At 43.1% G+C, this 13,055-nt stretch overlaps 1 protein-coding gene across 1 annotated transcript; it reads left to right on the top strand.

Annotated features, from left to right (window-relative positions):
- The first annotated feature begins 1,109 nt into the window (after positions 1–1,109).
- LOC119455490 (carboxypeptidase N subunit 2) lies at positions 1,110–9,722 on the top strand. The gene is made up of 3 exons (XM_037716896.2): positions 1,110–1,849; positions 7,510–7,661; positions 9,283–9,722. The coding sequence occupies exons 1-3, from the start codon at positions 1,206–1,208 to the stop codon at positions 9,432–9,434; spliced, it is 948 nt and encodes a 315-aa protein (XP_037572824.1). The 5' UTR covers positions 1,110–1,205; the 3' UTR covers positions 9,435–9,722.
- The last annotated feature ends 3,333 nt before the right edge of the window (positions 9,723–13,055 follow it).

The following is a 13,055-nucleotide window of genomic DNA, read 5'->3' as shown; positions in this document are numbered from 1 at the left end:
CCCTCACCACAGCGGGCCTCACAAGTAATCCAAGACTGGGGTATCCCACACAAGGCCCCGTACATGTAAGCACCCACACTCTGTAAAGTATGCTTTGCTTTAAAACGCTACATATCTCAGCCGCCTCGAGGCATGAAGCATCGTATTTGAATTTACAGCCTGTGCAACTGTATGCGAACAACAAAAGGATAGCGTTGGGTACGGCCAGAGGCTCCTGTGTTACGGCTTTGCTAGCTACGGTCACAAACTGTTCGAAAATGCACCGGTTTGTCAGGTCCTGAGGCCTGTCAAGTGTTGCCGCAGACTTTATACATATTATTTTGCTCTGGCGTCCTTACGTTTTGATTTACCAGGCTTGGCAATGTAATAATGTATAGAAGAGGGCTGTAAAATGACCTTTATTTTTTTTTCATCCGACAATTTGGTCCATGCCTTTTCGCAGAATAGAAGGATTCGGTATAGACACACACGTTATGTCAAGTGCAGTGCGTCATCTTTTAAGCTCACGCTTATCATATAACATTACAGGCTGAACTGCACGTCAGTACGCCTATACACGCAGAGGAATAAACAAGGTCAGTACAAGTCCGCTATTTCAATTAATTACACCAAATGTCCCGAGTATAGCAAGTTACTTTCCGCCAGCCTTTCTCTTCTACCGCTTATACCTTCCTTCTGTTATTACCCCGCTCCCATGTCATGTTCCTGCGTTAGCTGGCTGAACACTGCGCTGCTTTTCATTAACTGTGAACAACGGACAAGCCTGAATCATAGCTTTAATCATTGAGAGTAATCTTCGGTTTTCTCTCGCCGGCGCCGCAATACGCGCGTCACAGTGCTAAGATTTCAGTGTGTTTTTCCGTGAAATTTTTGCTCTTATTTTGGCAAGCCACTGCGGACCTTGAGACACGCTCAAGGCTTCCCGTATCTGCCAGCAAGCGGGCTATTATTCTTTAGAGCCTTCCAAGAGCGCAGCTTCAACGCAAGAAGCTCGGGCTGCAATAGGAACTGCGCGCTGAGTTATCTTCAATTCCAGCGAACGCCACGCGGCGACACCCGACCGACCTTTATCTGCAGCCGTTTTTTCCCAGTCTTGCAGCTCAAGTTTTGCTCCCATCGCGTCGTCGAGGGACCGGCAGTCTTATAAAGATTTCTGCTGAGGTTCGCTAGTGTGCAAAGCTATTAGTTTAAGAAAAACGAAGATCATGCAACGGGGCCAGTTGGCTGTTTTGGTCTTCGCCGTTGCTGCATCAGCGACGGGGGTTCTTGCACACCAGCCGTCGTGCCATGACCCAAGCGAGTCGGACTACGAATACTACCGCTGCTTCAACTTCAACAGCCCCGATGACTTCTCTTCGCATCTCATTCGTCCTCAGCTTCGCCAATACTTGACGTTCGTTCTCAAGAACAGTAGCTTGAGTCACCTGCCCACTGGAGCGTTCACACAGATAAACGCCTCCGTCCTGGAACTGAACAATGTGCATCTGGACAGTTTCTCCCGGCCAGGAGAGAATCCTTTCGAAGGACTGCAGAATTCTCTCAGGAAGATCATCTTAAGCGAAGGCACCACAATACCGGACTCATGGGCCCCTTTTTCGTCTCTCGAACAATTGAAGACGGTCCGAATTTCCGAAGCGAAAAACCTGGTGCTTTCAAGAAGCTTCAACGAGCTGCCACAAAGTGTGAAGGTCATCAACATCGCCTTCTCAGACATCGCCTCGGTTGACGAGGACTGGGTGTCGAATCTGGTGAACCTAGAAATTGTCGGCATTCGTCACTGCAATCTGCGAGTGTTCTACCGTTCAATGCTTCCGAGACCAGCGCCCAAGTTGTGGAGGATTGACCTCTAGTAAGTGTCACGCGTGATCTATCACGCCATATTGTACAACATTTACATAAACTTCAGATCGCAGCGACTTCAGGTAGTTTACAACATACTATGAACAGTGCATTCTGTCCCAGTACGTTTGTCTTTGAGTGTAACGTCAGATATGAAGCGTTCATTTGAGGGAAATTGCCGTAACGATGATGCCTCTTTTCATAAAAGCCTGTAGCGTAATGCCATTCTGATGTCGCTCATCACGAACTAAGTTAGAATTCGTGCATTTCCTATGCAAAGCTGTAAATAAAGTAACAAAAGTAATATCAGTGGCACGATACGCGTGTTCATTAGGGTCAGTGACAAAGCAGAAGGTAGTGTTCTGGTTGTAGCTGTACTGAACTGTCAATGCACCATAGCAGTGAGTCAGCGGAAATGGGAGGATTCAATAGCAATATTGTTTTCTGCTTCTGCCAAAATATTGCAAAATATTCGTTATATGGTAGCTGCAATTATTGTTTCCGTGGTTGTATAACTTCCTGCAGTTAGGTACGTTCCACTAGTGAAACTTTCGAATCAAGCACTAATATATCAGCAAAAATGGCCGCCGAATATCCAGTCGAACATGAACTATATTTTTTTTATTTCTAACGAAACGTGAAATATCAAGCTTCCGCGAAGTTCTGTAAAAAAACTAGATATCAATCTGATATACACTGACACACGTATGTAACAGAGTTCGCAGTTAGAGGCGCAGAAAACTGAGGAATTAATGAACGATAACCAATTGCTTTCATTTATCAGGAGCACCATGGCAATAACAGTAACGAAACACGGGAACAGAATGTTACTAGAAGCATTTAGTGTTAAGTTTGCTGAAGGATAGAAGTAGGATCCTAAAGCATGCACCGCACATTGAATTAAAGGGTATGGATACATATAGTGAGTCGGCAGAAATATTACATGGGAGCAAATTTGTATATGGAATCCCTCAAAACAAGTCATTCTTTCTACATGACTGGAAATGATTGAGCAGAAGTTATCTGCAACATCCGTGTTTTTTTTTGTTTTTGTTTTTTTTTTTGTTTTTTTTTAGGAAACTGGGGCCAGATTCACAAAGCTTTTCTTTCGTAAGTTCGCTTTGCCACTGTGACCGCTAATGTCTTCGCTAATGATATGTCTGGCATACTCATTGGCTAAAATTTTTTCATATGAAAAATTGTAGCGTAAGAAGTTTTTGCGAATTCGTGCCCTGTAGGTGTTCCTGCGCCGCAACCGCAGCTGTTCTGCAGCAGCATTATAACGAATCGTCTCTGCATCTATCGTTATGTTTCTCTCGAGCCACCAATAAGTATTATAACCCTCACGTATTCAAAAGAAACAGATATTTGACGACTTCGAATAGTGAGCTTTTAATCGAGTGAGAATCGAATAGCCGGCAATATTCCATTCCTAGTTGAAATTTGGAATATTCACGCAAACCAACTTTAATACTGCATTAGGTTCCAGAATGCTGTCTAAACTTCCTTTCTTTACTAATCAGAGTGCTCGTAGCCTTACAATGATGGTAACTGGTTTGAGTATCATTGACGCGCTTCCCGAAACATAACTATTTAAAGACCATCCCATCCGCTGTTTATATATATATATATATATATATATATATATATATATATATATATATATATCCCCACAAAGCCCAACGTATCATTTTTATATGCTGAATTTGATGCCTAAAAATTCAAATTTACGTGCTAATGACCTAAACTAGAGCCTGTACTAGGGTTTTTGATGTGCTGGAGTAATTTTACAGTTGTGATAGTACAGCAAATAAATTACAAATTAAGTAATTACCGTACTAATTAATGTTTAAGCAATAACATTTATATGTTTTCCTTGTACCAATAAACACATCTCCATGGCCAGAAATAAATGTGAACACGCTGTTTTGTCTTTGATGTGGAATGGTGTTTGGGCTTTGTGGGGATATATTGAACTGTGTACCTTCATTTGAGCAAGTGGTTCTCAGTAGTGCACTAATGTAAGTGTACTAGAGCAGTTATTGTTATAAATGACCGTGTTTTCTTCAGGCAGGCACGCATGAAATATCATAACTTGCGCTATAGATGATCATCGAGCATATATCTTTGGCGTTCGCCTGCTCTGGATAAAAAAAAAGAAGCTAGCTCCACCGCCCATGTTGACTGCTATGTAAAGCGAACCTGTATTCATGCGGTCGGTTAACTATTGTGCCATTAACAATTATGCGTACAATTCTGCTTGGTTTTTTGCTAATGCAACGTGTAAGCTCATGCAACATTTACGCATATGCCCTGCAAATGTCACAGTATTAATGCAACGCAATTTTTTATATTTTTGCACTATGCCGTTCACAGGTTCTGCTAACATCCAAGCACGAAATCAGGTGGGAACACAGTGTGAGATGTCTCGGCAGTGATGCGACGAATATTAATAAAGGCAACCTAGAATATGCCTGTCGAGGGAAAAACGAGGATAAGACGCGCATGCACAAAGAAGAGTATCTGAATGCATTTAAGTATTCTATATATCTCCTGTGTCACAGAGGTACATTCCCATTTTGAAGTTGATGCCAAGAGTGGGCACCAGCCAGTGGCGCACACGTAATGGCCAAAGGAAAGAAAAACAGGTAAATCAAAGAAGCTGTTGAATGTCATGTGCTATTCCACTACAAGCTTTGTGTAACTACAGAAATACCTATCAGCCTACATATATGTATAGGTTCGATGTCGTGATTGATTATTTCGTTGCCCAGAACAGAGCTGTACTAACCGCCACTACTCTCTCGGTCAGCAACAGTTCTAGTATAAACACATTTGCGGTAGCTTGCATCCTGGCGCTTATAACCACGTACTTACACACACAATATATATATTGGCTCAATATGGTCACGATTAACAAAAGTCGAACCCCTCAGTATCCCTTCTTCTCTCGTATATATATAATCATCGTCAGCCTATATTTATGTCCACTGCAGGAAGAAGGCCTCTCCCTGCGATCTCAAATTCCCCTGTCTTGCACTAGCTGATTCCAACTTGCACCTGCAAATTTCCTAACTTCATCCCTCACCCAGTTTTCTGCTGTCCTCGACTGCGCTTCCCTTCTCTTGGTACCCATTCTGTAACTCTAATGGTCCACCGGTTATCCATCCTACGTATTACATGGCCTGCCCAGCTCGATTTTATTCTCTTAATCTCAATTAGAATATCGGCTATTCCCGTTTGCTCTCTGATCCACACCGCTCTCTTCCTCTCTCTTAACGTTAGGTCTAACATGTTTCGTTCCATCGCTCTATGCGCGGTCCTTAACTTGTTCTCGGGCTTCTTTGTTAACCTCCAAGTTTCTGCCCCATATACACATGTACAGGGTCGACCACATCTAAGGTGAACACCTCATTTGTATACAAGACATCATAGAAGCTGATGTTCAGTACATGATTCGAATAATCATTATTGTGTTTATCGACACCACGATTACACATCGTATAACGAACATTTCACTCGTGAAGTAGAATAAACGCTGTAGTTGAATACCGGCTTGAATACTAATGAGGTGTTCACCTTAGATGTGGTCGACCCTGTACACGCGAGAGGCAAAGGGATACTGAGGGCCTCAACTTTTGTTAATTATGACCATTTAAAGCGAACAGCCCATGATGCCAGGGAAAGCTTTCGGGATATTGGCACTGGATGAACGTGAAATATAGAAAATACAGAAGAAAATGAGAAATGAAAGTGGATGAAAAGATAACTTGCCAGTGGTGAGAGCCGAGCCAACAACCTCCGCGTAACACGTACGTTGCACTACCAATTGTGCTACGGCGACGGTTATCAATCCAACCGCTATCTTCGGTATTTATGTTAGACCTAGAGCTAGTAAGCATGCCGGATTGATAGCCGCCACCGTGCAATCACAGTTCAACGCATGCGTAATATGGAAGTTGTTGGTTCAGATCCCACCGGCGGCATGTTATTTTTTCCTCCTCCTTCATTTTCCCTTTTTCCCTCATTATTTCTTACATTTTCAGTTCAAGCATTGTCTGTTGGCTCTGTATGGTCATCATGTATCCACACATATATTATGACAACATATCCGGCTAGATACGGACCGAATACGTATAGTAGCAATGACGCGAAGCTTACGGGGAGTTAGGGAAAAAAGAATCGCTTTAAGTAAACGCTCACCTGTAGAAGACAAAAATGTCACCCATCGAGATCGGAAGACACTACAGAGAACGAGGAAGCACGAAATCATGTCTAATCATTTCGCCTCTTGTGGGGCTTGACACGTGTGACGGACAATATTATCTCTATGCTAGGCCGCTGATCCGTGTGAGTGTGGTACACCGACTAACACTCTACGGAACCATGCTGACTACATTCTCCCAGGCAGAGAACCTGTCAGTGCAATGCGCTCCTGTTGCATCATGAAACGTAGCATGGAACATCGCAACATCTTACACGTTAAAAGCAATCAGGAAGCTACACCACCGGTGCTGTACGACGATCAATGGATAAACGGTGCATGTAACTAGCAATCTTTATCTCGCGTTTAGGTGGCAGGATAGCGGGGAGCCGAATGAGCGGAGAGCGCCCACTATATCACTTCGATGGTGTCATGCAGACGGCCTTCGATCGGGAAGGCAACCATTTTTGAGCCATACATATATGTCTTCCGTCATCAGTCCTGCAATACACAGGAAGTGCAACCGACAAGCTTGCATTTCCGCTTAGCGAAACAAAAGGAAAGATTTGAGCACTTCGTTCTATTTTGTCATAAGCTTTGGAATGCGAAGCCTGTGATCCAAACACGTCGCTCCTGAAGCGGTTTTTCGGGCGTCGTAACAGCTTTCGTCATGGGTTCATTGGTCATGGGTTCATTTATCTGCTGATTGGGATAACCTGATTCCTCCTGCTCCGATTAACTACATCCTGTGAAGACCCAGAAAACTTAGTAATAATAAGTATTTGCCATCAAACATATTAGATGGGAGGACGGAGGGAAAAAAGCAGCTTACATGCAGCTTGACCAGCCCACAGCCCCTGATTTGTTTATTATGGCAGAAGCAGCATATCAACGCATAAAAGTATACAGAAAATTGGCACAGTAAGTGAAATGTAACAAACAGGGTAATGATGGTGTCTTGAACAAAAACATATTCTATTGACAATACAAACCACGGAACAGCATGAAATCACAGCGAAAGGAAGTGTGCAAAATTAAGCACTCTACATAATGCGGAGATTCCGATAAGAACAAGAAAATAAATCAAAGTCATCAAATTCGTAGGCGTTCAAAAGACAGGGTAACGTGTAAGATAAACGCTGTTGTCCGGTATTAAGACGAGCAGTACGAACTAACCAGCTTTCTGCATATCTCGTTGGGTAGCATGGTAATTTATTTTCCAAATTTGCAAGAATTTGTAGACTACTGAGGTTTTCTCTTATCTCTGTTTTGAACTTCAACGCTCAGTCTCTGTTTATACAAGTTGTGTACACTGATTACTCTGGCATTGAGACAAAGTTGAGCTGTGTGGGATCGGTATGGTGCATTATACACATGACGAATGTATGTTTTCTGTAAAAGATGAATGCGTTGCAAGCTAGAGGGAGCTGAGCTCTAAAATCCATTTTTTTTCTCGTTTCTTTCAGCAAGAACAACCTGACGTCCCTTCCTCAAGACTTCAGCGTTGACATGCCACTCCTGCGATCGGTGACGGTCGAGCATAACCAGATCACCACGTTCCACCCGGAAACGTTTGCTCCTCTAGCTGTCAACGAGGTCAACAGAGTTCGTTTCCTCGGTGAGCGAAATATAAAATTGGGGCACTGTGGTGGAACATATGATGTACCTAATATACTTGCAACTTGGCGTGAAAACAGCTTGTAGGAAGCCTGTTGTTTTCCAACTAAATGCCACAGGGGAATGCGCGCGTAATTATTGGAAAGGGGAACGAAAGGTCTTTCGAAATTGGTAATGACGCTAGCGCCGACTGACACGGCGAATGTGGTGTGCATGTGCTTGTGTGGTTGTTTTTTATTTATTTGTTTCTTCTATCACCTTTTATTCCCTTAACGCCTTTCCCCAGCCCAGGGTAGCCAGCTGGTATTTACACTGGCTAACCACCATGTCTTTCTTTCCCTTTCTTTCTCTCTCTCTCTCCCTTCCTCTGTCCAGATGACATCCTTATCTGCTCAGAAAGACTACGTTTGACGTGCGCGACAAAATCCCGTCTTTTTTCAGCACACCTATTATATCCAACTCACCTAGAATATTCAGCACACCCATTAAAACATATTTTGCTTCTACTGAAGTTACATGCGTATTCAATAAAGTAACGAACTGCAAATACTGCGGCTATTGCTCATGAGAAGACTACTACTGGCAATGTTTCCAGTGTAAACAAAATTGTGTATATGGAAGTGTTCTATGCGAATCAAAAAGCAAAAGACATGCCATGTTGTAAACGGCGACAAAAATATTATTCTTTTATAATTAAAAGGGTAACACAGAGAAATGCTGAATTCTTTTAAGGTGATACAGTACTCTTTCAAATGCTTATTTCTATTTTTTAAGCAGCCGGTTTTATATAAATGGATAAAATAAAAAGCCACAGGTACCCCTTCTGCGCCAAAATATTGCAGCATATACTCCAGTCCTGCTTAACCTATTCCACAGTATCTTAACACGTCTGGGTCTTTCTATGCCAGAAAATCCTACACGTGTTGCGATATTAATTTTTTTGCTTAATTCGGAATCCCATATAATCGCCTTTATGTGGGTGAACGATTCGTAGTTCACCGATTTATTATTTATTTATTTATAGTACCCTCAGGGCTTACAATGAAGCATTGTAAATAAAAATAAAAAGCCACAGGTACCCCTTCTGCGCCAAAATATTGCAGCATATATTCCAGTCCTGCTTAACCTATTTCACAGTATCTTAACACGCCTTTCCCCAGCCCAGGGTAGCCAGCTGGTATTTACACTGGATAACCACCATGTCTTTCTTTCCCTTTCTTTCTCTCTCTCTCTCTCCCTTCCTCTGTCCAGATGACATCCTTATCTGCTCAGAAAGACTACGTTTGACGTGCGCGACAAAATCCATGATTTCATCGTGATTTCAACCTACACGAAGTCACCATGGACTTAGTGCGAGGTTTTAAAGTACCGTTGCTGCTCATGTTTGCTTTCCAGGTCATTTCTGGAGCAGTAATAGTACACCTCGATTAAGGTGATCTAGTGGAGAGGCGTGATGTATCATTCTCGGTTAACTGAACATTTTTCCTAGTGCCCCTTTAAAACACGTTACAGTGCATTATTTAGAGACAGGTAGTTCCGATCCATGTTTATCTCCTTTTTTAATTTATACACCATTTCCTGATTCTCGATTTATTTTCTCTGTTCATCTGTTCACCGAACAGGAAATCCCCTGCATTGCGACTGCAAGCTGAAATTTGCGCTGCAATACCCACCCAGTTGGCTAAATGCCAATTGCGAGACTCCGCAAGCGCTGAAGGACCAGCCGCTTAAAGATCTCACCGAGGAACAACTTACTTGCGCCGACGGTGCATGAGTGCGTGTAACGAGCACCGTCCTGGAACCTTTACACAGAAGGTGACCTTTGTGCAGAACAGCTGCTGTCAATGGTGAAAAATTCAGGGCCTACTTTCTGTAATTTAGTTACCAGCAAATTTAACGTCGACACTTATTCGATTACCTATCTCGTTTGGCCGATAAGCTAGGCATCAGAAATTCCTATTGTTGGGGCTTCTGCAAATACCCATTGAATTCACTCGAGATTTGTAATGTTTTGTTTAGTGTTAGCTAACGGTCACTCAATAAAGAGGTCATGCTTGTGCGAGTCGCATGTTGTTGTGAGAAAATAAACACTCAGATGAGTTGGCGACGGTTGTTTACAAGGTTACTCACAGCATGACCAAGATGACGGGCTACTGGCACAACCCTAGAGTGTATCGCCTTCCTTCGCTACAGTGGTCTTCTTTTCGTCATCCTCCCATGTAACACATTACCTAGCTATTGAAGTACCACCCCGGTTTATGCCCATATGATAAGAGTCAAGCAGAGCTTGAGCTTAGCTACACGGACGACTTCGCTTGAAGCTGCTGCGTACATCAAGGTGGATTGGCTGGAAAAATGTCGTCTATGCAGCGTCATCGTTTGACGCAGCCCACAATATTTATCAGGAGAAAACAGCTTCTCGGAGCTCCACGCGACGCCTCTGGGCGCCAAAATAGCAAAAGTATACACTCGGGTGTATAGAGCACGAATTGATTCCTGTGATCATAAATATGCTTCCAGTAAGAAGCGTAGGTTATTGAAAGTTGCAGAGTATAATAAGTTAATAACACTGAGCAGATACTCGGGGATGCTGCTTTAGAATAGCGACGCCTTTTTGGCGAACAGTGACGTAAAGAATTGTGTCTTTGTGTCGAAGATGTCATGGATTATATGTACGCTGCCTTCGAGCTCCCGTCCCAGTGTACGTCATTACTTTAAGCCGCGTCGTCACTTTGTGCTTTAATTTGCAATCTCACTAAGCGTTTACTCCTGTTCCAAAATGATTACCACTGAGTAATGCACTTCGCCGGGGTCGAACCCAGGGCCTTAGTTAAAGAAGAAAGCCAATCAATTTTCTAGACTGCTGGAAGCAACATGAGCTATGATGAGCTACTGTCCGAGTTCGAGAGTGCATGCTAAACGGCCAGCATGACAATACTTTCCCAAAAGACCACGTCCCACCTGCATTGAGACGACGTACAAAGGGCTGTGATACCGGTGTGGGCGCGTGTTCCACGCATACAACTGTTCAAAATTGCCTCATGGAATAGAATGTTCTGAATCCTCTCTGAATCCGCCTCGCACATGCGGATTCAGAGAGTAAAGGGGAGGGGAATGAGGTGTCCTAAGGGCCAGGCTTCATCCTCCTCCCCCTTCTGGACATGTCATCCACAGAAACGCAAGAAGTCACTGCTCTTCGCAGATAGCCTAGGTCTCCTAGGCATCCGTGTTGTCACGATGGGCGGCACATGTCATGGCATTCTTGATCAGGGTCATGCTGGTGCAACCCCGTGCAACACCGATACGTGTTCATGACTGAAACTTTTTTATCGAAGGCGGCACGTCAGGCACAGCGGTCTGCCGAGTTAAGAAACCGTGCAACAACTTCAATGACCTCCCTTCTTTCAAAGGATGTGCTCATGTTGTGTAAAGAAGCGCTGCCTTGTCCCCTGTGCAGTGCGCAAATATAAAAATTGTATGACAACGCCGTTGCATAAGATGAAAAAAATGGCAATTTCACGCATCGCATTTAGGTGCATGGCATTTACCTAACCACTTCACGAAAGCATCGCTTGTAGCGCTGACTAGTAATATCGCCAATCACATGCGTAACATCATTGTTCCTACAGAGCTCACTCCCATCAGCTTCTCCGGTCACCTAGTGTGATTCAGAAACCAAATAGTAGTAAATTTTTATGTGTCACTCGCACAAAGAACTCTGATATAAGGCAAATGAATCGCCAGCAACTACTATACTGTCGTTAATCCCTAGATATATATAACTAACCTGCCTGGCTCCACGGCCACGTGTGGCGAGGCCTCGGTATCTGCGTTGGTCACCGCAAACTGCGAGCTGCCTATTCCCCGTGAAGCGCGAAGCCAATGCAGTGCGCAGCGGCATTGAGGAGGTGGACAAAGGCATTGCGCAGAGTTAATCCTTCTGAGTAACGCTTGGGACCGCTGGTCTCGCGGCGCGTGGACGCATAATCATGCGGCTATTTTCATATTTCGCATGTTTCGTTTATAACTGGCAAAAAAATATTACACGACACATAGCACACTGACACCAACTCAATCGGATGTCTCAAAGCATAGTTATTACTTTTCTATAAATATTCGCGCCCTAAATTCGCTAATAACGAAGTTCGTTAACTAATCTAATCTAATTACCGATAGTTCAATTATACAAAAAATCCTTCTGGTACGGTACGTCACTGCTGCCAGAATACCATTGATTGCGTCCTCATATAGTCCAGGTTTCAGTTTTAGAGCTTGGCTAACGTTAGCTGGGACACCCTGTATACTATAATGTATACCATGTATATACTATATACGGGGCGATCATTCATAAGTTTCCCGGAATTTTTAAAAATTGCCTGTTGCAGACAGCATACTTCTAGCCTGTGAGATCGATTATTCAGAGAAGCGGACATTATTTGCACGAGCAATCGAAACACCTATTCAAATAATTATTAGGAATTCACTAATTAACTTCATTATTTACCTTACGGCACATATTGCAATTTACGAATTCTAGCCGGTGCGCTTGCAAGGCGTATCCATTTGGAATAAATTTGCCAGAATTTGACTGCTTTGTGAAATGCGCCATCGAACTCGCCTTAAAAATGCACCTTTGTTCCACTTACTTTTGTCATCTATTGAAGCACAAAAGTAACTGGAAAGCCAATGCATTTATTCCCATACTTTTGCATAAAATATCTCGAAACTGATGCCATCCTGGAGATTCATTTCAAGTGGTTACGTCTTGCAAACTAACCGACTACAATTCCTAAATTTCACTATGTGCCGTAAAGTATTTAATTAGGAAGTCAATTAGTGCATTTTTGGTAATTAGTCTAATATGTGTTTCGATTTCTCGTGCTAGTAAGTCTGCCTCTTCGAATCATGCAGCACGGGAACAATAATTGCGCCATCTGCCACGGGCAATTTTTAAAAAGTTTCAGAACACTTAAGAGTGATCATCAGGTATACTACCCGTACACAAAACAGTTTGTATATTTTTGAACGAGCTGATTTGGCCTTGCATAGAAGGAAAATAACGAGCGCACTTCGTGTATAAGGGTCGGCCTTATTTAAATTCCCACATTTGCCTAATAACTTATTATTACTGCTTTTATTGAAAACGTATAATTAAGAAAACTGTGATGCCCTGAGTTTGAAATAGCCCGAGTTCGCTGCATATACGCATTGCTAACAGAGCAGCGCATATTAAGAACATGCTTGTAATGAAAATGAAGGGTTAGGTGAGTGTTCTAATACGAACTGCAGCGAGCTCCTCGCTCCGCCCTTGTGTTTAGTAAGATACTCGTGGAATTCAGTGAATGGTGCGCGAGCGGCCTAATCTCCACTTCAAATTAAAGACACAGCAAGAACC

This window comes from Dermacentor silvarum, chromosome 6 (assembly GCF_013339745.2).
Source record: "Dermacentor silvarum isolate Dsil-2018 chromosome 6, BIME_Dsil_1.4, whole genome shotgun sequence".
NCBI classification, from domain to species: domain Eukaryota; kingdom Metazoa; phylum Arthropoda; class Arachnida; order Ixodida; family Ixodidae; genus Dermacentor; species Dermacentor silvarum.
The sequence above is the reverse complement of the archived record's forward strand: the minus strand, read 5'-3'. Positions and strand labels throughout refer to the sequence as shown.